At 45.0% G+C, this 26569-nt stretch overlaps 1 protein-coding gene and 1 pseudogene across 11 annotated transcripts in view; both read right to left on the reverse strand.

The window, feature by feature from the left end:
• TEAD1 (TEA domain transcription factor 1) overlaps window positions 1–26569 on the reverse strand; it is a 255016-nt gene that overhangs the window by 38423 nt on the left and 190024 nt on the right. For 7 of the 11 annotated variants that reach the window (XM_045578071.1, XM_036426503.2, XM_036426504.2 and 4 more), the window contains 5 exons: window positions 17529–17540; window positions 16586–16720; window positions 15455–15501; window positions 14611–14672; window positions 13576–13700 (listed from right to left, as the gene is read on the reverse strand). In XM_045578071.1, coding sequence (XP_045434027.1) covers window positions 13576–13700; window positions 14611–14672; window positions 15455–15501; window positions 16586–16720; window positions 17529–17540 — 381 coding nt within the window. The remainder of the gene's footprint in view (window positions 1–13575; window positions 13701–14610; window positions 14673–15454; window positions 15502–16585; window positions 16721–17528; window positions 17541–26569) is intronic. The other 4 variants (XM_045578077.1, XM_045578075.1, XM_045578074.1 and 1 more) reach the window with 1 other exon arrangement.
• Window positions 4375–4484, reverse strand: LOC118713872 (annotated as a pseudogene).

Here is a 26569-nt window from a genome sequence, read left to right on the forward strand (position 1 = left end):
ATACAACATAGTGAAACAGTCAGTGTCTTTTATTGATAAGAGTATATATTTTTTCTATGCCTAAAAAGGCTTTTAGACATAGTAAACAACAGCTTAAATTACACAACTACCAAACCAAAAACAATTCGATTACCCAGTTTCACAAGACTCAGCTGAAAATGACAGTGACACCTTCTGGGGCCTGCTATTAACAGTGTAAACCCAATAAAAGTATGTGTGCAGTTAGCTAACATCATCACCCCAAATGCACTTCTCCCTCAGCTTCCCTAGCAGCAGCATGGATGCAGCCTTCTGAGCTATGGTGCCTACCTACTTCTTCCAGCAGGAACGAGAAGGCTGAGCCTCTTCTCATCAGTCCCCTTAGTAACCAACCTCAAACCTGCCCCAGGTCCCCAGGGCCAGTCAATATGTGGCTATCAGTGCAACATTAGGGTCAGGGGAGAGGATTCATGGCATAAGATTACAAAAGGTTGGTAACAAAAAAATATCAGTTATTCATAGTCACAAAAAAAAAAAAAAAAGAAAAAAAGAAAAAGAAACAAAAACACCAAACCTCTGAGAAGACATTTAACTTACAAAGGAAACCCTTTCTTTGCCTTGCTTTGGTATAAGATAAGGAAACTGGACCACAAAGGAGAATGTCCAAGCCAATGGTTCTCATCCAGGTTGCAGCAGAATTACCCACGAGCAGCATTTAAATATCACCAATGCCTGGGCTCCACCCAGACTAAATTGGAATCCCTGAGAAGGAGACCAGACATCAGTGATTAGGAAAATTCCAATATGCACTAAGTTTGAGAACCTCCGGCCTAGATGCTCTGCTTCAGATCCTCCCTGCCCACCCTTCCTGCTGTACAGGCCATAGACCCATCTAATGGGACACAGACAAAGACATCTGGGGGTGCACGGGTTCCAGGGAGCTCAGAACTTAATAGGGTTCAAAGAGAAAACCTCATGTCTCTATTTGCTTAGCAGACCCTACTCACTTTTTGAGTTTAAACTGGCACTTCTCCAAATAGAGTCTTTCTGAGTACTGATCCCATGGAAGCCCCAAATAAAAGAAGGATTGGCTAGGGCAGCCTACCAAGAGTACTGCAAATCAGCTATGACACCGGGCAAGTGCTTCCCCCTGTCTGAAATGGGGAGAGTGATGGCATCTACTCCATAGGGTGGCTGTAGGATTTAAATGAGACACTGCTTACATAGAGCATACTAGAATGCATAGATCCAACAAAGAGTAAACATTTAATAATGCTGGCTCTAACGATTTTTTAATAGAACCTCCTTTTTTGAGATTCACAGTGAATATTAGCATATTAAAAGCACTGTAGTAAAAAGACACTTTTTAAAAACTTGTATAACCCAAAGTTTTCCAAACTCATTTGATCACAACCCTGTAAAGATATCCTGTGGAAGTGCTGGTTCAAATATGTGACCTGCTGCCCACCCTGCGGATTCTGGCCACAACGCCAAAGGGTGAGAGGCCCAACCCCCTTCCCCCAGTGGTCCACAGTGTTGCATGCCTGACTTATGTGACTTATGGAGAGTGTGGCCAGGGCCTGGCATCTTCTGGGAGAAGGCTAAGCCCCTCTCACATTCAACATCAGAGAGCTATCTTTCTTTTTCTTTTTTAAAATATATTTTATTGATTTTTTACAGAGAGGAAGGGAGAGAGATAGAGAGTTAGAAACATCGATGAGAAAGAGTCATCAATCAGCTGCTTCTTGCACACCCCCCACTGGGGATGTGCCCGCAACCAAGGTACATGCCCTTGACAGGAATTGAACCTGGGACCCTTCAGTCCCCAAGCTGACTCTCTATCCACTGAGCCAAACCCATCTCGGCCAGAGAGCAATCTTAACCAAGGCTTCAAAATGCCTCAAAGGCATCAGCTGACATGAAAAACCAAGTGGAACGTATCAAGCTTTGACGTGGTCCCCACCAGGGGACTCTCCGGTGGGACCGAGACCTGGAAGCTATTGTGAAAGAACAGAGTGTGCCTGTGCAGGAAGAGAAAGGAAAGAATGTTTACACAAAGTCAAAGCATGGCTGTGTTAGGGAGGTGAGACTATGGGGTGGGGCAAGTGGCTTTGATCTTTCTGTAGGTTTTCTCTAATGCTGTCTGTCACATCATCATTTCAGTTACAAACAAATAAAAAGCCCACAGAAACAGAAACGTATAAAGCACAACTGCTAGGGAGCTTCCAGTCTCATCAGAGGGTAAAAGGAGATGTGCAATGTGCTTTCTACATATATGGTCTCAGGTACTCCTTTCCTCACAATGACACTGTAGGCAGGTTTTGTTAAAGTCATTTTACAGATAAGGAAATAGAAGCTTAGAGATGAACGGACCAGCCTGAGGTCACACATCCAGGATTAGTCCTGGATTTAAGAATAAAACTTGGATCTGTCAACGCCATGGCCCATGCATTTGGTGCAAATACCAACCACGTGGTCTCCCAGAAGAAAATGCCCAGACTCTTCTAATGCAGATCTACTTTGTTTTGAAAGTTGATTTGAGGGGGAAAAAATGAAAGAAGCTAAATAGTGTTTTCAAAATTCTAAGATGTTAAATTAGAATTCGAGAGAAATGTAATGATTCACAGATGCATCAGATAGCGTCTTCAAAGGTTTCTATTTTGAGGAAATTACCTTTGTGCCCAAGTGGCTGAAAGGAACTGAGAAGGGGCAGGCTGTCTTTGCCAAAGGAAATCGGGCACTGACTCTCCAAGGCTGGTGACTTGAAACCAAACCCTGACTGTTGGCATCTGAGCGGCTTTGTTCCTGCCAAGAGGTGACTTTGTTGCTAAGAATACCAAGGACTAAAGAAGGTGTCCTGGAGACCACAACAGTGAGACAAACAGATCTCGCTCTCCCCCTAACTCAACCTGGACAGGTCAGGAGTCCCTGTGCCTCCAAATCCAGAGGCTGGGGGGAAAAAATCTATCTGATAGGTGTGGGTTCAAGTTTTAATGAAATTAGAACTCTACAAACCATTTGCTGAGGCTCCACCTACTACTTCCATCCTGCCAGTTCTCCTTAGAAGGGAAGAAGAGACACTTGCTTCCCTCTCTCCCCCCCCCCTGCCCTCCCATATAAATCCTATTTGCTTTCTAGTAGGACTGGTTACCCAAAACTAAAGGTGGGGCAACTCTCCCCCCTCCAAAAAAAATAATTCTATTTTGTAAGGCAAATAACAAATATTTGAAAACAACAACAAACCAAAAGCCCCAAGTGTTGGGGGTAATATATACACTAAGCACTGTGCTAGGCACGAGGAATCCGTGAGCCAATACTTCAAAGTCCCTCTCTTCACAGACCCTACAGTGACTAGACAGAGCTAGCTCACTGCCTCTATAATCAATCATGTGTTGCCCATGTAAACATGGGTTCTCAAAGATTCCTAGAGAAAAGGTTGAGGTTAAAGGCAATCAACATCCCCACTCTTACACGTCACAGGACCTAAATCAGCATTTATCTGCTTTTTTATATGGATGGCTCTATTCTCCAGCATTAAACACACAGTGTCACTCATTAGCAAAGAGCACCTGTGTGGAACTCACCGTGGAAATGTGAGTTAAGTTTCATATCTTTAAGGCAAAACTTTGATAAAAACCAAGCCATCCATCTCATGTGAGAGTATAACACACTTTCAGATCTGTAAGGTTTCAAAAAATTGATCTTTGTAACCATTCTCGGTTAGCTATAGGAGGATACATTCCTGTGAAGTGGAGTAAATCAGAACAGAGGAAGGTGGGCCCTGACGCAGGAGAGAGGAAGAGGAACTCACTGGCCAACAGCTGGGCTGCTCACCTGGACAGAGACCGGTCTAGTGGGTGAGGAGCTGGAGGGGACATGGAGGAATGTCACCAAGGGGATGTGGACCTGAGAGATTACCTGACTTATGTGACCCTCTGAAGAAGAGTTTGAGAATTCTGTAGACATTGTGAGGATGAATTCATGTAATGTAAAAACTGAACAATTTTTTTAAAAAAAAAGTAGCAATGACAAACCCTAAAATAACAAGCTTTACAATAAAAAATGGTTCGAATACATCACATATTAACCACGCCGTGTACAGAACTGGCACAGGTTTGTAATATAAACACTGAACATTGAACCAAAACTTGTGATATAACCACACTGGTAGGGTTAGAAGTAAGGGGGGAGGGTGTGCCATATGCTAAATTTAGAGAGCGAAGACCTGATCTTCCACAGTAAAAAGTCAACAGAAAATGTCTAAAATTGGTGGACTGAGATATATAGGATAAGCATGTTATTTAGAAATACGCAGATGATATCTGAAGAACTGGCCAAAGGGCTGTCAGCAGCAGTCCTTAAGGAGGAGGGCTGCGAGGTGGGAAGAACTGGGGCAGTGGCTGCTGCGTTTCCTCAGGCCATGAGTGAGGCTCAATTTGGCTTATATATTAAACTGATAAGAACAGATACTACACTTTATCTTAGCCAAAAGGCCGAGAAGCGATCAATTTGGCTTATATATAAAGCATATGTACTAACTATCTTGAAACAATCTAGATTTTTTTGAGGAAGGGGTAGAACTATAAAGGGAAACAAAAACATTACAAGTCGTGCCTCAGGTTGTTTACTCTAGCTGACCACGATTCCCTGGACCTGAAAGGAACTTAGTCAGATCACAGAGCCTTCCTAAGGCTCAACCTCTCAGGACAACCGGCCAGAAGAGGGGACCCATGTCGGCCTGCATGGTTCACCCAAAAGAACGAAGTAGCACCAGCAAAATCCTACCTGGATCAGCCTGACAGGTGCTTAGCAGCACCTGACACAACCTTAATACACAGATTTCTCTTTCAACTTGGAGAAATGCTCATTTCCTCTTTTTATTGCTGTAATCCCGCCAGTTCTTTTTCAAAAGCAGTTTTATGTAGTGAAAAGGTGAATGTAATCCTAGAAACTCAACAAAGTTACTTGCAAAGGGTTATTTAGCTGCCCTGGGGGTTTTACAAACGATTTCCTCCTCCCTCACAGCTGTTCTGAGAGGTCACTTTCTCTCCTGGCTCCTGGCTCTCTTTCTCTCTGCTGCTGAGGGAGGTTGAGGAGTCAGATGGGGATCTGGTCTGAACCCTGGTGCTGGCACCAGTGTCCAGCTGAGTCATCTGGGACAGCGACTCCAGCCGCTCTGCTGCCTTTTCCACCTCCGTAATACAGGGGTAATAAAAGGGACTATCTCGAAGGAGTGCCACAAGGACTAAAGGAGACAATGCATGGAAAATACATAATGCTGTGCCCAGCACGTCACTTATTGTTACTATATTTCCCCAAATAATCATGATACTTCTTTACTTTGGAAGAGATCATTTGAAACTCAGGCTGTCCTCTGACAGCAACAGAAGTGAAATACTGAACTCTAAAGCAGGAATTAAGAGAGGAAAGTTTCGGATACATTAAGGCGATTCCTTGTTTGGACTCTGCCATTAGCTACTGTAATGTAGAGTGGCCGAGGTGGGGGTGATGTGCACATGGAGTGATCTGGCCCCCACACTTCCCACAGGCACATCAGAGCCCACTCTCTGAAGTGTGCAAAATCTGTCCTCAAAAGTGGGGCTGGGGCAGCCTGGGAGGGCGCCCATCACCACAGATGAGACAACCAGAACAACACAACTCCCACAGGGCACACTGGGGTCTTACTTTCTTTTCTCTCTTCTTTTAAAGGATTGCCAATCCACATTCCTCGGATGAGGTAGTTCATTTTTTTGTGGAAAAGGAAGGAAAAGCCCCATAAATATACTCCTTGGCATCTGAGCTGCTCCTCAGGACACACCTCAGTGCTGCTGTACACTCTCTGACCTGAAGATGGCGGTCTTTTCATAAACTTGTCCCAAAAATTCCAAGTATTTGAAGAACGTTAGTAAAACCTTGAAAAATGACTGCTGTCAAATAATACCAAGAGAGAAATTATAATCCACTTAGGAATTTAAAGAAACTAAGACAAATAACTCATGTCAAGGGATGATAATGTACAAGTTGGAACAGAACAAGGACAAATCACCTATATTTGCTTCCTGTCACGCTCCTGCCAGGACTCCCTGTCCAGACACTCCCAGGGCAGCCTGGGCAACCTGTGATGACCCGCAGAGTGGCTGCAGGGCCAGCCAAGGAGAGTGGCCTACATACTCAGCCCTTGGAGGAACAGGAGGGGCTCTCCTGGGCTCCTGCTCAAGTAGTCTCCATCCTGGGCCGACTGCTCAAGAGACACCAGCCCTGTCTGGTTACCTGCCCCTGGTGCTGCTTCATCTCTTCCCTGTGCTTTTCCCAGAAAGAAACATTGAAACAAGAAACTAGGAGCAAGCAAGTCCTTCCTTCCCAGACCTCACACCAGGATGCGTGCCCTCACCCCCACTTTCCACGTCCACCTCCATCTCTCTAGAGGGGCTGCTGTTTCCGAAGAAAGCGGGTGTCTTCCCCCACAGAAGTGCAGCTGTAAGGGCCACTGGCTGAGTGCAGGGACAGCAACCAGAAAGGCAAGCGGGCGTGGGGCTGACCTGCCAAGGAAAGCAGATGGAGCCTGGCTGGGGCCTCTGTGAAATGTCTATAAAACCCAGATTTCCAGATGCTTTCAATTGCCTCATCCCCAAATGGTAATGAAGAAAGAGAGTGAGTGCCCAGAGCAGCTCACACACTGAAAGCAAACCATCCACTGTTATTGCGAGAGGTGCATGGATGAGCCCATAGAACAGCTTGGCAGTCAAGCGGGAAAGGGTGGCAAAACCACACCGCACCCCAGGGTGCCATCACCTCAACCTCAGAAAGATACTTCATCTCCATGCCCTACTGGAAGACCACACTTGGTAAAATATATGAGACAAGTCTGGGGAAAAGCACTTACACTGGGCACAGCCAACCGTCAGACCAGCTGTGGCCTTCCTCTGAGAGCCTGCAAGGCAAGAGTGCTTTCTGACCATTTATTGTAAGCATGGGATGCAGACATTAACACAATGGGTAGAATTCCAGCTAGGTTGGTTTTAAACTGTGTGACCTGAGGCAAGTTCCTTAATCTTTCTGGGCCTTGGCTTCCTCCTCTGAACATAGGGATGACACCTGGCCTGCTGATATCTGGGGGTCAACGTGAAGGTCAAATGAAACAGTAAACACGACAGTTCTGTGTGAGCCAGAGGGAGCTGCACAGATTCTGGATTGCAAGTTTACTATTAATGAGATCCACACACAAGCTATGAACTGGGGTAGAGGAACTTCTTTTTTAAAGGATCAGAAACTGTTTTGCCCAAACAGCTGTTTCCCATAAATACAGAGCCCCACTATGAGTTGTAGTGTCAGCCCAGCATCCACTGCAGGCTTGGAAGCTTCTTCACAGAAACCTTGGCCTCCTCCATCCTGTCCAGGACCCAGGCAAGGACCCTCCTGGCAATCTGGAACTTAAACCTTGCTTTTGATCTTGTTTTCTTATTTCTCCAATCCCATGCAAACCATTCACCCTTCTGTCTGCCCCGGGCCTCATCAATGCCGTTTCCTTAGCTGGTCACATTTTCCGAAGCAAAGTCAGGGTCTGTAGTCTAACAAAAGACAGTTAGCTCTCCGTGAATTTAGGCCTGTGAAAGAAGTTAGGGAGATAGGAAGATTAAATCATGCTCGGGCCCACATTTGACCAACTGCCTTTATGGGAAAAAATAAGGTGAGCTGTAGGATGAATTTGCAGAACTACAGTGCAGGCTCCCATCTCGGGCTTGGGCTCCGGAATTGCTCAGACTGTGAAGATTGCTGACTTACTCCTCACACTCAGGAAGCTCCATGCTTCAGGCTGTTCAGCCACTTAGAAATAAAGACAAGAGGCCAGGACGTCCCAGCAAAACCCCTTGCCTCCTGGCTGAGTACCTGCCATCACCCAAGCCTGGGCACCCTCCAGGAATTCTCTCCTTCCGTGGAACCTGAGTCAAGTGTCCTTCCTTTCCTCCTCCTCCAAATGTCCTGACCACCTTCCTGTGCTGGCTGCCGCTTGTGCAGCGATAATGAGGCTTGTCCTCTGCACTCCCCCAGGTGGTGCATCCTTCTCGGTGAGATGAATGCGTGGGAAAGACCTCCCTAAATGTTGGTCATTGCTGCTACTTTCCCCAATTTTTCAAACTATGGGTTCTGAATTAGGACAAAATTCAAATATCAACCCTGTCATCTACAAGCTCAGTGTTGGGCTGTTGTTAACGTAAACTTGCTGAACGTCTGTTTCCAATATCCCCTTCAACAGGTTTCTTCGGAGGAAAGGCGATTAATCTGCTTCTTCCTCATTCTGTGACTTTTCAAATTATACTACCATCCCCAGTCTCAGTCATTTCCAAGATCCTCTTTCTCCACTGCTAATTAACCCCTAAGATCTTTTAAAGTTATTGACACAATCTCTATCCCCTGGGTCACTGCTTGTGCCCTGGGTTGGTGCTTGTTGCTCATCTGCTAGCCCTCCCCATCTCTGACCTGCTACAGCTGCCATCTTCCTGAAACACATCAGATTATAACTTCTCTTTAAAAAGGAGGGTGAGAATATGTTCATATTATGCTGTCCGTGTATTAAAATCTATGGAAACACAAGAAACTAGCAAAGGTGATTCCTACTGGGGGTGGGATAGGAATTAGAAGGTAGTGGAATCTCCTTCCATTCTTTTATGCTTATAGATTTTTGACCACATGAATTGACTATCTACTAAAAAAAAAAAAATAGAATTCATTTAAAAAAATATTCTGGCTCCCATCTAAGTTTCAATAGAGTCCAAAACACCTGGTGAGCAGATCTTCCCAAGCCAGATCCCTCCATCTGTCTGGCCCGATTTCCTGTTACATTTCTAAAAGACATTCAGGTTCCAAAAACCATGTGTGGAGTGTTCATTAGGTCCAGGGATGCTGCTAACTGTAATTGTTGCGGCAATCATGAGAGTGGTCCTATTATGCCCGCTGTACCAACTGAAGTCAGGCTGAGCCGTGAAGTCATTTTCCCCAAATCTCACACCACTGGTAAGCATTCAGATACCAGCTTTCTCATTCAATTAGTACAAATGTGTTGTCACAAGACCATGACAGGAGATATTCTCTAAAGTCCCAGTGGAAACATCCCTGGCCTATCTGGTGCCTTGTCCCAAACCCCGAGAAGACTCACAGAACCGCAGGTTGGAAAAGGAGCTCAAAGAAAAGCCAGCCCGATCCTCACCCCATGTGAAGGGCCCTGCTAACCTGCAGCCTGAGCTTGGGAAGCTCATACTTTGGAAGGCAGCTGTTTTTATGTTTGAAGAATTTTTTGATTTCTTCAAAACCACAGTGAAGTGGTTAGGAATAGAGTGGAGCCAAACCTTGGCATAGCCACTTCCTGGGAGTGGATCTTGATAATGTATCTTAATGTATCGGAGCATCCATTCCTTCCCCTGATAGACAGGACATAAGACCAGTACCCAAGCCAAATGTGTGGCGTAGTGCTTATAACACAGCTCAGTAGGTGCCAGTGATTAATGTTATTGCTATCACGTAGCAAGGTGTTTGTTAGGAGCTGATTGTGCCTTCTCTGTTCGGTTTGTTACCATATCACATCATGGAATTTTTCTTCTTCTTTGGCAAGACAGTGCATTTTCAATTTCCTTGTCACTCCCTCTCCATCCCAAAATTCTCCCTTCTCTGTCTGTGTAACACCTACCTAACTCTACCCTCACATACTCTTTTCTTGCACACAGTCCTGCATATTCTGACATGTAGACCATTACAAGCATTAAGCATACAGTCTGGTACCTGGGAAGTCTGCACCATCAGGGTTTTGCCAGCTGTGGAGCAGGATGTGGCTGGGCTGTGGGGGGCTGGAGGGACCTGCCGTGTCCCAGGGTGGGGATGGAGGAATTCCACTAGGCTTTATCAGGAAAACCACTCCCCATGCACACACAGGATTCAGCTTACAGCTCACCAAGAGCAGGTTTTCAGCAGTCTCAAATCAGCAGCTGCCTAACTCAGTCCCCAGGAACGGGGCCCTGATTACAGGCAATGGAGGATCTTACACTTAACATTTGAAGTCCTTTGATATGCAACACTGAAATCATGTAAAAAGTGTATTTTCAAGCACTACTAACCACTTCTAATATTGTGTTAATTTTTTAATCTTCCTTTCTTAACCCTCTGCTGTTTTTCTCTTCGCTTCTAGTGGAGCCAAAGGTAACAGAGGGACTGACTTGCTGGTTCTCCACCAATATAAACAACCAACTTGAGGAAACGCTGCCATCTGGTTTATACTTGATGCAAAGCCAGCAGGGGGCGCTCATCCCCCAGATTATTCTTCCTTTAGTTTATAGATTATAGCCAGCTATAGCCTACAAAACAGGCCACAGGTACACATGGACCATACACTCTTTGGTTATAATCTCAGGATGTGGAATCCGCAGTCCAGGATCTGAATCCCATTTCCAACGTCAGCTAGCTGCCTAATCCTGGGCAGGCACGTCACAGGATTAAGTAAAATAATGCACAGTGTTGGCTATCTCCACAGATGGTACTACTGCTGGTACTACTACTAGTGCTGCCAATGCTAAGGGTGGCAGAGTCAGGAAGAAGTCTTCAGTGGTGGCAATGAAGACTATGTGTTAGACTGAGGAGTGAATTTCCAAAGCAGTGGTAACAAAGGGAGGCCACCCTGGATTGTGGCAAACTAGGTTTTCCTCTTGGCTTTCTTGCTCATGCCTTATCTACTGCTGGGACATAGTGCCATTTCCCAATAGTACTCTATAGGAGAGCCCCAAGATTCAAACCTGGCCACAGCCACTGACTATCTGCAAAACAGCAATCTCTCCAAGCCTCTCCTCTAGAATGGAACAGAATTACCTACCTCATTGGGCTATGAGGAGGATAGAAGAAATCACTAATGAAAAACAGTTAGCACTGCACCCAGCACATTGATTTATTTATTGGCTTTTTGCCAGCACTATCTATAACCCCATGATTCCAATGAGCTTAAGCCATTATGGAGAAGTAGGGAGAAATGTGTGCAGGCCTACATGGAGACAAAGATCTCCAAACACAGAGTTAAATCTGTTTGGGGAACTTTAATTATTTGTCACCTTGTTGGCTTCCTTATAAAATTAAATACTTAATATTTGATGTTAAAGTGTTAAGTAGAGTACATCCACATTCATTTAAATGTCCCAGATGAATTATTTTAGGTGACTTTAAATTTTCCTATAGTTGGAACCATTCACATGCTACAAATTTTTCAGTGTGACGTTGGTCCTGAAGTGCCATCACATGTTCACTGTATCAGCACCTCATGTGTGCAAAATAAAGTACATATTATATAATCTAACAAACTGGCACTTGAGGCATCATCAAAGTGCTGTAAATAATTTTGTTAATTCTCCCCCATTTCAATTCCTTAATCACCTTTTTCTCTAAGGGTTCCCTGCTTCCTCTAGCATAAGAACTCTCTGGACCTTCACATCTCCACTAAAATCAAATACATGTACTAATCGAAACTTGGCATGAATTCACTTATATACGTTAAACTCATTTATATATCACTGTAAAATCAGGGTTCGTAACACAGGAATGTTAGAAGCAACATTAACAAGTGAGATTGATGTTACAATTTAGGAAAATAATTTCAGAATAATGGTGCAGTTTTGGTTGGCATTATCTGATAGACATAACTGAAAATCATAATATAACAAGCCAAAAATATCAACATATGACATTTTCTGAAATTATACTTTTTTATTCTAAAGAGCACATGATTTTCACCTGTGCAGGATCGCCATTCCACATAAGCACTTAGCATCACCTCCCATTCTGTGTGTGTGTGTGTGTGTGTGTGTGTGTGTGTGTATACGCATGTGTGCACTTGTTGGGGTGGTTACTGTTGTCATCTCTACTTAGGAGGGAGGCTCCACTAGAATAAGGACTGTTTCCTTTGCTGTTGAATCCCTGACACCTAAAACAGGGCTGGCATGTGGTGTTTAAAAAGTATTTGCTGACTGAATTCCAATTTCTCTCTGTCTCCATCTTGGGTCCCCTATAATATAATTACTTTTTCAAGAGGCCCAAGAATGTTTACTGGCACCTGGCCTTCCGTTTGTTTTAGGACAGTTAAAGTCATGGATTAGAGTCGAAGCTACAAAGCCAAACCTTTTCATTCATCAGGGAAAGGCCATTGCCATCACCCTTTCTGTAAAACCACTCAGCTACTGAAAAAAATGACCTACTTGGCTTTCTCTCCCCTGTTTTCAATAACCTTATTTTCCTATACCTGCCTTAATAGGCCCACTGACCTACTTACATCTCCTTCATTTCCCCCTAATTTTGGAGCAGGCTCTATTTTCCTACCAGCTGCCAGAGTTCACAACTCATAGACAGAAATGTCAGTGGCTGCATGGTGTTCCCGAGCCTCTGCTGGGGTGATGGCCGGTGGAAGCCTCTAGCCCAGGGCGTCTCCCCTATCCTGTCACCAGAGGCTTTCCACCAAGCTCAAGTGCAAATCCTCCCAGGAGAGGTCACCCGTGATGGTTCAGTATCTGAGTTATTCACAACAGATGGTGAAACCACTCGAGACACTTTTTCCTGATAACAGAACGACAGCAAGGCGGCAGACACACAGAAGGCATGGCTTTCAGTGGCCCTGGAGATCAGCAGGTGGGTGCAATAGGAACACAGGAAGGAGTTGGTGAAGATTCCCAAAGACAAACTCACGATTTCTCCAGTGTGTGCCTTGGACTCGCCCACATGCAGATGCAGTGCTCATCCTCACAGCCAAGGAGTGGGAGTGAGTGAGATAAGGGCCTTGGGCTTATTGGGGGGGGGGGGGGGGGAAAGGGGGCTCACATATGTATGGGAAATGATGGACGGCAGGGAAACAATGGGATGGCAGCACTCGAAGGGTGGGGGGAGGGGAGGTGGCGGGCAGCATTGAATAAAGTCCAGATGCCAACTTTCCTGGTATTTATGACATTACAATGTATTCTATGTCCAATTGCTAAAGTACCATCTTGTTACTTCTCCTTAAGAAGATAACAACCTGCTATCGTGAGAAAATAGAGCTGCTATTTTGGAAAGGCAGTGTAGAATCATGGCTAAATGTTTAGGCTTGAGTTTGAAAAACATAAGTTTGAATCTCTAATCCATCAACTATTAACAATGTGACTTCAGGGAAATTACTTAACTTCTGTTTTGTCATCTCTCAGACAGTACCTAGCCTTATAAGGTTTTGATGAGGGTAATATGTAATTGTACAGGTATATATAAGCAGCTTTGCCTAATACCAGTCATGAGGCAAGGTTCAATAAAGGTTGAATTTTACCAAATGCAAGAGCCCATTAAGGTCCTTCCCTTCAGCACCAGTGTTCCCTGAAGTGTCAGGTCCAAAGCATCCACAAATTCAACTCTAAATTCAGCTCTAAATTCCACATAGTTGTCCATGTGGAACCTTTTACTTAACTGAAAAGCTGGTTGGCTATTCCTTCAGGTCCACATCCACTCGGGTTATCTGTCAGGCATGAGGGCAGGGGAAAGGATGGTAAAGGGGAATGGAATTGGACAGCAAGTGCTGGATTTGAGGCACCCCTCTCTGAGCACACTCACCGAGTCTGGGTCTCGCTGTGGTTCGAGGAAAGCGGAGAATTCTACCAGGCGAAGTTTGGTTGTGCCAATGGAGCGACCCTGCCAGGCAGGGACCGAGGGAGCTGGGGCTGACGCAGGCTCAAACCCTGAAAGACCAATCATCACCTTTAATGCTGACCATTCACCTCCCTTTGGGCGGCAGGCAAATATGGGGACAGGGCCCTATCAACAGGTGACCCAAGAAAAAAGGCCTGTTCCACCAACTGTCATGTGAGGTAGGGGTGAGACTCTGGCCAAGGAGCCTGAGGCAGTGTCCTGATAAAACAATTCATGTGGCTCTCCATAAAGCCAACTTCAACTCATGCTGAGGACACCTGCTCCTAGACAAAGGGGCCGAACTAGGGGCCAGGGTGAGACCGACTGAAATGTGGGAATGAATGTCACAAAGATCTCCTGTGAGGCTGGCACACAAGATACTTCTTGTGTTTCTCCACCTCTTTCTTAAGCCTGCAATCACCGGCAGTATGAACATTCCCTCAGAGTGCCCCGTGGTGTTGGAGCAGAGGGCATAAGCCTGAGGTCTGTAAAGGAGAGCGGCTCCACCGTGTCATTCCACATTCACACGTGTGTAGCGGGGAACAGATACATGGTTTCTAGTTTGGCCTTCCCTGGCAGCTCTCCTTTGAAGAAAGGGTACTAGGAATTAAAACCCACGTATCTAGGAAAGGGTGAATAAACCCTTTAGGACCTGGATTGCCCAATTCAGCCTGTTAATGATGGGGAAGGAACCATAGTAACTTCCCCTTCCAAGGATGACCAGGGTGCTGAGTGAAAGTGACGAGACTTCCTGTTTCCTTAAAACAATGCATCTGAAGAGCTCTTCGTGAGGTGACTGAGAGGAATAAGGGACCTGGGAAAGGACCCCTGAGACCCTCCATAGATCCAGGCTAACCCCGGCCTTAAACATGTAGGCACAGAAGGGGCAGCCATGGCTCTGCAAGTCAGGGAGGACATGCAGCTGTGGAAAAAGTGAGAGGGAGCCCCTCAGAGACTCACCTGGAATGGGGGCTGTGACCGCTGGCTGGATGGGGTAGGCCTGCTGCACGAAGGGCTTGACACTGGGAATGGAAGGATGGAGAGAGTCAGAAATGGCGTCTGTAGCAGTGGCTACAGCTCAGTCTTGGCCTCAGCTTCCCAGGGCTAGGGACCCCGCCTAGGGTTTTTCCCACTGTCAGGTTCCCTGCCTGCAAGTGGGGCACAGCCCAGGCAGAGCTCCACTAAAACTGAGAGGGTTACTCCTGACGATTGAGGGGCCAACAGGCTTCTGGGGACCCGCCACCAGCTTCACACCAGTTCAGTGGGAGGAACTAGACATCTGCCTCTGAGACCGAGGTTCGTGGTCACCAATCATAGGCACCTGCTTACCTTCTCTAGGCCAAATAGCTCAAGTTCAGTCTGCTTTTACCCCAGACTGCCCTCATCTTTACTGAGCTTGCTACCCTGGCCCTCAAAGCATCATTGGGATTTTCCATTAGCCGCTGTACCACAGGGAAATCCGGGACAGAATGGGCTATGGAATCACCACACTGCCCGCTCTCAGGCAGGTGCTTTCTCAGGACGACCCTACACTTTGCCCTTCAGAGCCAGGAAAGGATCGGAATCTTCTTCCTGTTTCGAGCTACATGACCACTAAACTTAAGGTGGAAGCAAGGTATTTCCATGTCTCCAGGACCTGAGCAGTCTCTTTCCTATTGGCTTCAGCAGGTAACAATGAGGGATGATGTCGGTGATCCCAGGTTAAATCTCCTTTCCCCGCCCCTCCCAGCTCCCAGGTAGTTTGGCCCCAGGGTGGGTGGTGCCCAGGCCCTTGTAGTCAATGCCGGCCCCTCCTCAGACTTACTCTTGTGAGGATCCTGGCTGCCCTGTTTGTATCATTCCCGGCCAGAACTGAAAGGCAAAATGTAAAGAGGCTTCAGGATTATGAGTTCACTTCAAAACACAGTTCAGGATGCACGTGCACTGCACCCCCTGCTAAAGATGGCGGGTTCAGGTCATCCGCCAGGCGCAGTGACCCTCCCTAAATGCAGGTGTGTTCACTGCCGGGCAGAAAACCACCGCCTATGTCCTCGGCCTAGCAACCCAAGGCTTCCTCTAGCTCCTCTTCCAGATAATCTACACTGGCAGGAACAGGCAGCAACACCTGGCAGCGATCTGGGTGCAGAGCCTTCACAAATATTTTCATCCCTGCGCCTACCTGCCCTTTACTTCCCTTTCCATTCTGAATGCTCCCTGTGTAACGTGCTGCTGCCTGGGCTCATAGCACCGAAGGCCCAGCCAGGAAGAGGACAAAACTCCAAACAAGAGGCCAGCTAGGAACTCCGAACAGCAGCGCAGACACCTCCTTTGCTGTGAGTTTTCCTGGGGCCTTCGGTACCTGCTGACTCCTGCTGGAGGCAGCACTATGTAAAAGAAATCACAGAACCCTGGGTTTGAGTCCTAACACCATTACCCATGTGATTATGATCATGTTCCCAAACTCTTGTTTTGTTTCCAAGTAACCTCAGTTTTCTCATCTGTAAAATGGCAGTAACAGTAAGAGGCATTAAGGATTATAATGAACATTAAATGGGACCATAACGTTTAGTGTCTCAGCCCTTGGTAGGTGCAAAATGAAAATGTTAACAGGATTCTTTGTTCCGTTAGGGGCTAGCTATCATAAACTGACCCTGAGGACATAGGAACAGAGACCAAGGACTAGAAAAAAAACAGGCAGATCACAGCCCAGGAGGGCACCAGAAAAGTGATATTTGATTCTATGTCTTCAGGGACTAAAGCTCCCTCCACTCCCCCCTCTCTCTCTCCCTCCCTTTCTTTATTGATTTTGCCTTTTTGCACCCATCATCATTTTACCACAAGGGGGTTCTCTAACATTTGACCGACTCATAATAAGTGCCAGGTGGTCAGTTTCATGTTGATCCATGGTGACCCCATGCCTCCAGGGCCATCGCTTCTGGATGCAGCGGTGACTCACCCCCGGTGCCCCTGGGAAGGTCGGACGTGGAATCCCAGGCAGCCCCAGCTTGTTGTGAATGGCAGTGGCTGAGACGATCTGGGCTGAGGACATGGCAGCCATGTGCTGAAGGGCCTTATCCTTGGCAGTCTGATCCTTGAAGGTGACAGTGACACACAGACTTAATACATAACGCATGGCTACCAGGCAGCTCACACAGGCACAGCCACGAGCACATGGACTAAAATACAGAGCCACAAAAGAGGCCGGAAAAGCAAACATGCACGGATAAATAAACACAGCCAGAAGGCTAAAACACACGGAGCCTACTGCTACTCAGAGCATTTACTAAGAACACCCAGTGGCAAGGTTTAAAAAATAATTTTTTTTTGTTTTTTTTTTGTTAATCTGTTTTTTCAACAGAATGGGAAGCCTCTGAGAAGAATGAACAATGTATTTATTTTTCCAGCTTCCAAAGCGAGACTTCTCCAATTACTTAATACACCCAAGGGAAAAAGAGCCCTCCTCTTAAGCATATAGATAGGGGAGGAGGGTACATCTGGGGTAGGACCATCCAAAGCGTCAGGAGGCCCTGACTGTATGGGCTATCAATGGGCCACAGTGCCAGGAGCTGTTGGGAGTCATGCGAGGCCTGGAAGCCCTGGCAGACGCCTGGTCAGGGAGGCTCAGAAGCAGTGGGGCAGGTGGGGTGGGCAGGGTGGTGACTGATGGGCCAAGCAGCATGCTGGCGGGGCACATGCTCTCGCAGGTATCCCACCGTGAGTAGAAGGCTACATGGGTTCCCTCTGTAGCCAAGGACATGGGGGATGCTATCAGGTAAGTACTTTCTCCTTTTCCTAAATGGGTCTTTTCTAGTTAAGCCAAGGCTGATAACACAAAGCTAGCCAAAAAGTCTGCCAAGCACAGCTAAAATACAGAATACTCAACTGGTGAAAATACTTACCATGCTTGTCACCTGGATACAACAATAAACAAGTTGTTAAAAAGAATGCGGACAAAGGCAGGGTTATTTTTCTTCTTCAGTTAAAAATTTAAGTGTATATAAACACATAAACCTGGGGTATAATAAGATGGGTAGGAATGTGGGATGGTTTTTTTTGTGTGTGTTTTTCTCTCCACATATTAGGAAGAATGTATGATCTATGTAAAAGGTAAATTAGCAACAACTACAACAATGAAAAAGTACCTCCCTCCCCATTCCTCCGAGCTGGTTCTGTGGCTCCCCCAGCACAGATGGGAGAAATGGCCACAGGCCTGGTGGGGGACAAGCCCTAGGGGTGCAGGCAGGGCTTCATACTGAGTACACATGTCAAGGTCCAGGAAGTCTATAAATCTACCTGGCCCCAGAATCTATGAAAGTGGGAACAAAATGGAGACATCAAAATAAAGAGATCGCCCTCTGCGGCTGCCATTCATAGTTTAGACAGTGAATGAAGGCCAAGGCAAGCTTCGGGTAAGACAGAGTACCAGCAGAGAGGTGGCTGCACTGTTCACAGATTTACCCAAAGGTGGTGAATAAACATGCGGAGGTGCCAAAGGCAAGGCCAAGATAAGTTAAAAAAAAATAAATAAATAAAAGCCTATAAGATAATTTCTCTAGGGGCTTCTAAGAAAGACCAATCAGGTGCTCCCCAAGTCGGATAGACACAACTTTGCCCCATAACAGCCTGGAATATGAGTTCTCAAAGTTTATATTGACCCTTGAAAAAGAGCCTATATTGCATATATTTTTATAAATATTTTATCTATTTCTTTGGCTTTTAACTGAAAAAATAATGAAGCTCATGGGACAGCTCTTTGGGGATGCACTAAGCCATTATGAGCATCTGTATGGTGGTGTGCTGCAGCTGAATAATACCGTGAGGGCCCTGCAAGCTTGCAGGGTTACTGGTCCCCAATGGAAGGACCGCGGTGACTAGAGTGAGGCTTTTGCCACCTAGTCAATGGTCAGGTGTCATTCTTCTTCAGATTGTAGCTACATTTATTTATCTGCTGAGTGCCCTAACCTAAAGTTATTCCTCTGGTAACTTTTTAAACTAGATCCAAAATGTTTCAGATCCTAAAATGTCTGAAAAAAGATACATCTTGAAGTCTATGGAATTTTATGATAAACTGACTGGCTGTGTGTACAAATACCCCAAAGCCAAACTGAGCCTCACACACACACTGATCTCAGCCCCAGGCAATCTACTCTTAGCTGGTCCCAGGGCGGTCTCACCTGCTACCTGCCCCATTACCCTCTCAGAGGGTGGTCCATGGGTAACAAACAGGAAACATGGATTTAGTCATGCTTACTCTCTTCTTTGTCAAGAATACAAACTCATTGTTTTCTCTTTGGGACAATTTGGACTTCAGTCCCCATGCCACTTATCCCTAATGAGAGGTTATAAATGCCCACAAGGTGATTTCTGAAACTGAAGTAATGGCACAGGTATGACCACAGGTGCCTTCCCCAATAGGGAACAAGCCTTACAGCTAGCTTCCTTGGGGCTCAGGCTAGGGTTTCTGGGAAAATGGCAGCCCAGACTTCCTGTCTGTCTAGCTGACGCAAATTTAGGAAAAACTACAAAAGAGCTGTGGGCTTGGGTCTATTCCAAAAGTACATCATGGGGCTCTCTCAGACCTGAGAGTTCTGTGTTTATGTAATACTGATGACAAGGGCTGTTCTGCTCACCTCGACACAGAGAGCATTTGTGCACACTTGGGTAGAGTGACTCACCCACTGAAAGCCTAGGTCCAAGTGGAAGTGAGCTCTCTACATCTCCATTGCCTACTCTTATTCTTAGTGGAGTTTTCTAGGCTGATTAAAAAGTTCCTCAAAATGTTCATGAGGAAAGTTTGATGTTTCTTGTATAAGAAAATCAGTCAACAAGGAAAGGAGAAATGTCACCAGCTTTGCTGTTTGTCACACAGCTCCAGAAATTGATCTTTTTCTTTTGGTAAATAAAGTGTGACTGTCTTATTACCCAGCATGCCATGAGGTACCTGAGTGAAACAAAAGTTCCAAAACAGGTGAGCAAATTCAAATGCTTCCATCACACCAAGTTGCTCTGTGCCAGGAAAAGGCATCCTGGCTGAGGAGTCGGGAGACCTGGCTCTCTATCTGCCTCTGCCTGATGTTAATGGGGTGCATTACCTTGGGCAAGTCGCTTAACACTTTCCCCTTTTCTACAAAATAAAGATTTAAACATTATTCTCTCAAGTCCTTCTGGTTCTAAAATTGAAGCTGTGGGTGTGAATTCCGTCCTAAGCAAACATACCTTAATGCATATAACCAAAAAACGGCTAGTGAAAAGACAGCCGAATGTTAAAATTTGGGCAGTGCTTGGCCGCCTATCCTAATAGAAAGCCAAGTGTGGAGAGGAAATTGTATCTCAAGTAGAGGTTCTTTCTGCACTTGACCTACCTACTCGAGAATAGGCAATTTTCTGCAAATGGACTAAAATGTCTATACCAGTGATTTCCTACCTTTTGTAGTGGGAACGCTCCGATTACTCATTTAATTTCATAACATCTCTCCTTTATAGATGATATACATTTAAAAATTAAAAGAATTAATTTTTTTGTTGTTGTTTAAAATATAAAGTAACCCTGCAGACAATAAGCACCGCCAGGGAAAATCAGAACTGAGAGCCTGGCTGCAGAAGCACTTATCCTGAAATGGGAGGAAGGATGCCAAGTGAGGAGATTTCCATGGAGGGATTTGTAAATTGTCATTTTCGGCCTAGAGATACAGGCCTGGCTTTGAAGAAATGATAACTGTGTCAGGCCTGAGCAAATTGCTTCTCTGTGTCACTCTAGTCTAATATCCTGGACTTTTAAACATTCTACTCTATCCTTACTACTCATCTCCCTAGATTATAGGGGGAAGGGTGTGTCACTAATCTACTCAAATACTGGAGCTTCAGTAAATTAAAAAATATATGCTATCTTTGTACATCATATTAATTTTATTCTAAAATGTTTTCATACCAACATGTCTGAGGTGTGGATGAGATTTACAAAGGATGAACACACTGTTGTATCTTGAAAAATGGATACAGTTTTAGGTCAATACTGAGTTACCTCCTATGATGTCTGAGGTTACAGGAAACATTCTGAGTGTGGATGTGCATATGAGCATGCATGAACAAGACAAATGTGTCCTAGGAAAAAGCTTGATCAACTTCATACTGACTCCTTATTACTGATTGTAAGCCCATATATCCCTAAGATGACAAAGAATGGGGCCACAGAAAGCTGAGCATTGGGGGAATAAGAAAAGGTAACTCTTCCTTTCCAACTGAATGAACCCTCAGTTAAGCCCATGACCTGGACTGTGGAAAATATTTATGAAGCAGGCAACATGGGTCTAAGACTGTTGATGGGTTGCTAGGATCGGATGTCCTATCTGACCTGAGAATGAGGGCAGACGAAGCATTCTAACTTGGGGTGCATGTCTCAGGATGCACTCAACTCTCCTCCCTGTCCAACTTCTGGCACCCCAAGGTATCAATGGCCTCACTACGCCAACCACATGGGGTCCGGCATGATGTGCCACTCAGAAACTCCTCAGCCCAAGCTTTTCACATCGTTATTGTTACTAAGTAAACAGACTTTCATATTTCATGAAGCAGAACAAGGACTGCCTCCTTCTAATGGTTGAAAGCACGAAAATGTCTACATGTAATATACATGATGGGAAGGCAGCTGCATCACAGATGCACATATCTGGAGTGATGTGCTCCTAAAAATCAAGGATATTTTATGAATTGGTTTCTGGATAGTTTCTATCAGTTTCCTTTTAATCAGTTCCTTTCTCCTTTGCTTATTATTCTGGGGAATCGATTATCTCATAATTCTTAGGCATTAACCATAAACAAACAAAGATAATGTACAAAGGTCACAGGCTTGCATGTACCATTTTATAGCTGTCATATACGGAATTTTAATGAACAGCCTATTAGGCCAATATATTCCAAACACTTTATTTAGGGCTCATAATTTCAGAATTTAAAGACTCCAATCTAATTTATTCACATGGAAGTCTACCATTATAACAGGAAAAATGCATAAAGTTAAAAAAAAAGAAGACCATGGATTCAAAAACTCTTGATAGCTATTAAATGTTTTCCTCTAAATATATTTTTCCAGCAATATAAAAATATAGTGCAAGAGAGAAAAGACAGCAATTTGCTTGCAAAATCACTTTTGCAGAAAAAGATAAAACACAGAATACTTCCCTAAAAGTAATTTTGCAGATGCTGTTTCCAATCTTGCACTCTGTGAATTCGCATGACTTCTGCAATTATTAGCAGTAGTCCCTGAACAGATAAACATCACAAAACTCTCTCTGAGAGTTCTGGAGAAAGGATGAAGGGCACTTGAATTCTCCCAGCCATGATCTCCAATTTGCTTATTATTAGAGGAAGCAGGAGCAAATACAAAAGGGGCTATTTCGGTCAGGCAACAGCCAATGCCGAGGAGAGAAGGCACATTCACACCCCTCCTGACTTGCCATGTAATGAGGAACAATTAATTCATCTTATTGTGCTTCCAAATGCCAAAGACTCCATTCACATCAAAGAAAAATGTGTCAAGGCTTTTACTATTGTTCATTTTTAAATGTACTGAGCTATATTTAGTAGTTTATAATTGTCAATAGTGTTTCCTTTCATTCTGATGTGAGGCTTAGCATCATTATGGAGTGTAGATGAGGATCCAGGTGATTTGTAGGTATGCCTGATGCTTCTCCCCCAGGAAGCCTGGAATTTAGATCAGCGAATGCCAGGTCTGTGTGTTAGAGAGAAGGTACCCTTCTGACATTAGCTCTCTTTCTTTTCAGAGGTGACAGCAACAGGCCGGGGGTAAATCTTCTCTGAAAAGCCAGAGGAACCCAGGCAGGCAGGGGCTCAAGGTTAGCTCCAGACTGAGTACCAACTCCCACCACTCACCTTTGCTGTTTAATTCAAACATCCAGACACAATGAAAAAAAGGGCTCAGTTAAGAGGAACCAGTGCAAAAGCATCTCAAGACAAGGGAAGGGACCCTCACCCGTGACCAGCACTCTCTGGGAGGCACCGTGACATCAATCAAAAAACTTGGTCTCTGGTGCCAGACAGCCTTGGAATCAGATTCAGACTTGTGACCCTGGGCAAGTCATTGCCATTCAGAGCCTCTACTTCCCCCTTTCTAAGGTGAGGGCAACAACACTCACTGCCAGGACTGCTCTGAGAACTGCATCAAACACTCTGCACAGTGCCAACAGCCTTGCCACTCGGTAAACTTGGAATCTATGGAGCCCACATGATCAGCCATCCAGGCTTGATCCTGATTCATACATGCAATGCTTACGAGTCCTGGCCCTGATAACATAATCTTGGGGCTCACTGCTATTCTAGGACACTGTCTACATTGGAGGCCAATTAACAATGGATTTCTCTTGGAAGGGTCAGAAATGTAGAATGAGGCTGTTTCTGTCATCCTTAAAAAGAAAATCCAGATCTGGCTCAGTTAACCTGGAAAGAAAAATGTGTTCAGTCCTCTTTTATGCTAAGTTCTGCATCACCACACTGCTTTTGGGAGGGTCTAATTCCATCACACCCAAGCATGAGAAATTAACTGTCTCCAATCTTTGTTTTAACTAGGTTAAGTTAAAAACAAGATAATGAAAATATTGTTGAGGAGACAGGGGACATGTCATGAATGCAAAAGAACTCCCAGAAGATTGGGAGATGCCAGGAAAGGCAATGTATCGTTTCCCAAATCCTGTGACAAGGCCAAGTATCTTGGTGCTGGCGCTGAGACAAAGAATGGGGCTGTTCCAGGCTTCCTTTGCCTTGTGTGCTGCTAATGGCCACCTCCTGGCAGAGCAGAGCAGCTCAGAAGGCTTGTCTTCCCTGTGGACGAGCCCATCCCTGGATGGAATCGGTGGTACAACCAGGATGTAGCAGTGTGGACTGCAGCAATGCTTCAGCAAAGTTCTTGAACTCCCCAAGAGAATTAAATCAACAATTTTGAACTTTAAGCTCTGTGCTTATTGGAAGGAATGGCAGATTGGGAAGAATGGCCTGTCCAGAAATCAAATCACAAAGGCCACCAGGGTGAGAATGAAGAAAATGGCCTCGGGGAGCACATGTAGCTCATAAATTAGTCACCAACGACTGGATACAATCACAGAAACTCGGGCCATTTTTTTACTGCCCTGGGATGATGCAATGCCAGCAAGGACAGGCTTTTCTTTACTACACATCCCGAGCTTGACACGAATACATCAACTGCCTCAGATGTATTCTGCTAAGGTTAGGGCAGAGTGAAGAATTCTCATCTTCTTACTACTGTCCTGAGTTGTACTCATCAAAACACACTCCAGAATAGAAATGGCCTGGTCCACCTTTACAGGAAGGTGGACAATGTCCACAGTGGCTCCCACAAGCCTCTGAAGCCAGCAAATAAAGACTGCCTTTCTGCGGCAATTGGGGAAAGGTCTCTGGGCAGGGCCTGGACGATCTCAGGAAAGTTGAACTCTATAAAGAGACTCAGAACAGCAAACTCTTAAGTAGAGACCCTGAGTAAGAAAGAAAAGACTGCTTAATGCACAGAGAATGTTTTTGTGTCCTTTCTACATGCTGGGATAATAAATCCCTGGAGTTTAGAAACATAGGTCATGATCTTTTGATACATTAATGGTGAGTGGAATAATTCAAGGTAGAGAATAATTTCGAAACTTCAGGCCTATCCTCACACCATGTTAAGTCTCCTAGACAGGCTGCTGCCTCTCACTGCTCAACTGAAGGAGGCCTAAACTAGGGGAGAGGTGGATAGGCTGGCCATAAATGAAATGTTGTTATGGGTGACACTGCTGTGGGTGCAGCTAGTGACAGAAGGTCCAAGAGTGAGCTCTCAGTCATCATCCTTGGAGTTCCTACATGCATGCTCCACAGACCGATAAGCCATTTGCACAGTGTGATGCATGGGTCCATCTTCTGTTTTATAACTAGAACCAGGCCCAGCTACAATGCTGTGGGTCACCTAGAACCCACCGAGTCCCCGAAGAGTAGTGGGTCAAAAGGATTTTGTCTGGGCAGGGGCCAAACATATGCTACTCCCATCCCTGAGAAATGGCTCCCTTCATGATAAGCTCTTTTTGCGAACAGCAGTTAGCACTCTGACTTGTTTCTTAAAAAAATTAAAATGAACCTGAAAGTATATGTTTAATGTCCAAAATTCTGGCACTCTGGTCATAAATGCCTTGCACTTCCTTATCCATGTGAGCTGGCTCTTAAATCTCAGTGGCGCTCTGCCGACCCCTTCGCTCCTTTTCCCTACTGCCCAGTCCCTCTGCTCTTGGCTCTTCATCTCCTCACACCACTCCTTGACCACGTCACTATTCCCTGGACTGTCTTGCTCCTTATGGTTGTGTCTGTGTCCAAGACGATCTCAAATTGTCAGCCAAGTCTATCTTGGTTTAGGGTGCTATAAATTGTAGAGGAAAAGTCTCATGTTGGTGCCAATGACTTCAACACAAATTCATAGTAGATAGTGGGTAACAATCTAGATTCGTTTTAAGACAGGGGCAAAGAAGAAGAGACCGTTTTCATTAGATTTTATTTTTCTCAGGAGAATAAATGACAAGGAAAAGACACGGCTGGTGGAGGAATGGGGGTGGAGGGAGATTGAGATTTGTTGGGAAATGAGGGTGGGTAAAGGGAATTAGAAAACATCAGAACAATTTTTTTGCCATTTGATTTCACTTAAAAAGAACTTTTGAAAATGTGTCAAAATGAAAATGATCATTTCCAATGGTACAAGCATGAATGTTTAATATGGCCTTCTCTGCACTTTTTATTTTATTTATTTATTTATTTATTTATTTTAAAAAATATATTTTATTTATTTTTTACAGAGAGGGATAGAGTTAGAAACATCAATGAGAGAGTCATCGATCAGCTGCCTCCTGCACGCCCCCTACTGGGGATGTGCCAGCAACCAGGTATATGCCCTTGACTGGAATCGAACCCAGGACCCTTCAGTCCACAGGCCAACGCTCTATCCACTGAGCTGAACTGGTTTCAGCTCTCTGCACTTTTTAACTATTTGTTACATTTTAAATTTAGCAACAATAAAAACTTCATGGTTAATTTTGATGCACACCTTCAGTTACTTGCCATGATTTTAAGAGAACCCAATCTTTAATAACCTGTTTCAAATGCTGCCATTTGAACAGCTGTGGTGTACCCTTTGTAACTTAATAAGGATAGAACTTTTATTTATTTATTTATTTATTTATAAATATATTTTATTGATTTCTTACAGAGAGGAAGAGAGAGGGATAGAGAGTTAGGAACATCGATGAGAGAGAATCATCGGTCAGCTGCCTCTTGCACACCCCCTACTGGGGATGTGCCCGCAACCAAGGTACAAGCTCTTGACCGGAATCAAACCTGGGACCCTTCAGTCCGCAGGCTGACGCTCTATCCACTGAGCCAAACTGGTTTCGGCAATAAGGATAGAACTTTTAAACAGAATTTACTCTACAAACAGTGAGGAAGAAAGTGTACACAGCAGTCCAAGTGGACTGGAATGGGGAGCCAGCCAAGGGTGATGATAAGGACCAATGAGTGCTTTAGGCCCCAAGGGTATGTGTGTGGTGGCCTTGGTCCATGCATCTCTCTCTCTCAGACTTTACAGCAACCTCTAAATTAGTAAATATCAACATCTACCCTATCTGCTTCCCATGGCTCACAGATGTACCTCACTTTCCATGGGGTGATCCCAGGAATGTTAGGCTCCTCGGGTGGCATTTCCCATCCATTGCTTCCAACCAGATGGTGTTCCTCATGGTTACCCAAACATCCCCATAGGTCAGTGGAAGTTCTGCCTTCCTCTTTGCTCAGTTCTAAGGGTATCTCTTCCATAGGCTTTCTTTAATCCCCAACCCTCAGGATTAAACACCCACTCACTATGCAATCTTTGCACGACTCTCTTAAATGTTTCCTGTAGAGC

Source organism: Pipistrellus kuhlii, unplaced genomic scaffold (genome assembly GCF_014108245.1).
Source record: "Pipistrellus kuhlii isolate mPipKuh1 unplaced genomic scaffold, mPipKuh1.p scaffold_m20_p_9, whole genome shotgun sequence".
Lineage (NCBI taxonomy): Eukaryota > Metazoa > Chordata > Mammalia > Chiroptera > Vespertilionidae > Pipistrellus > Pipistrellus kuhlii.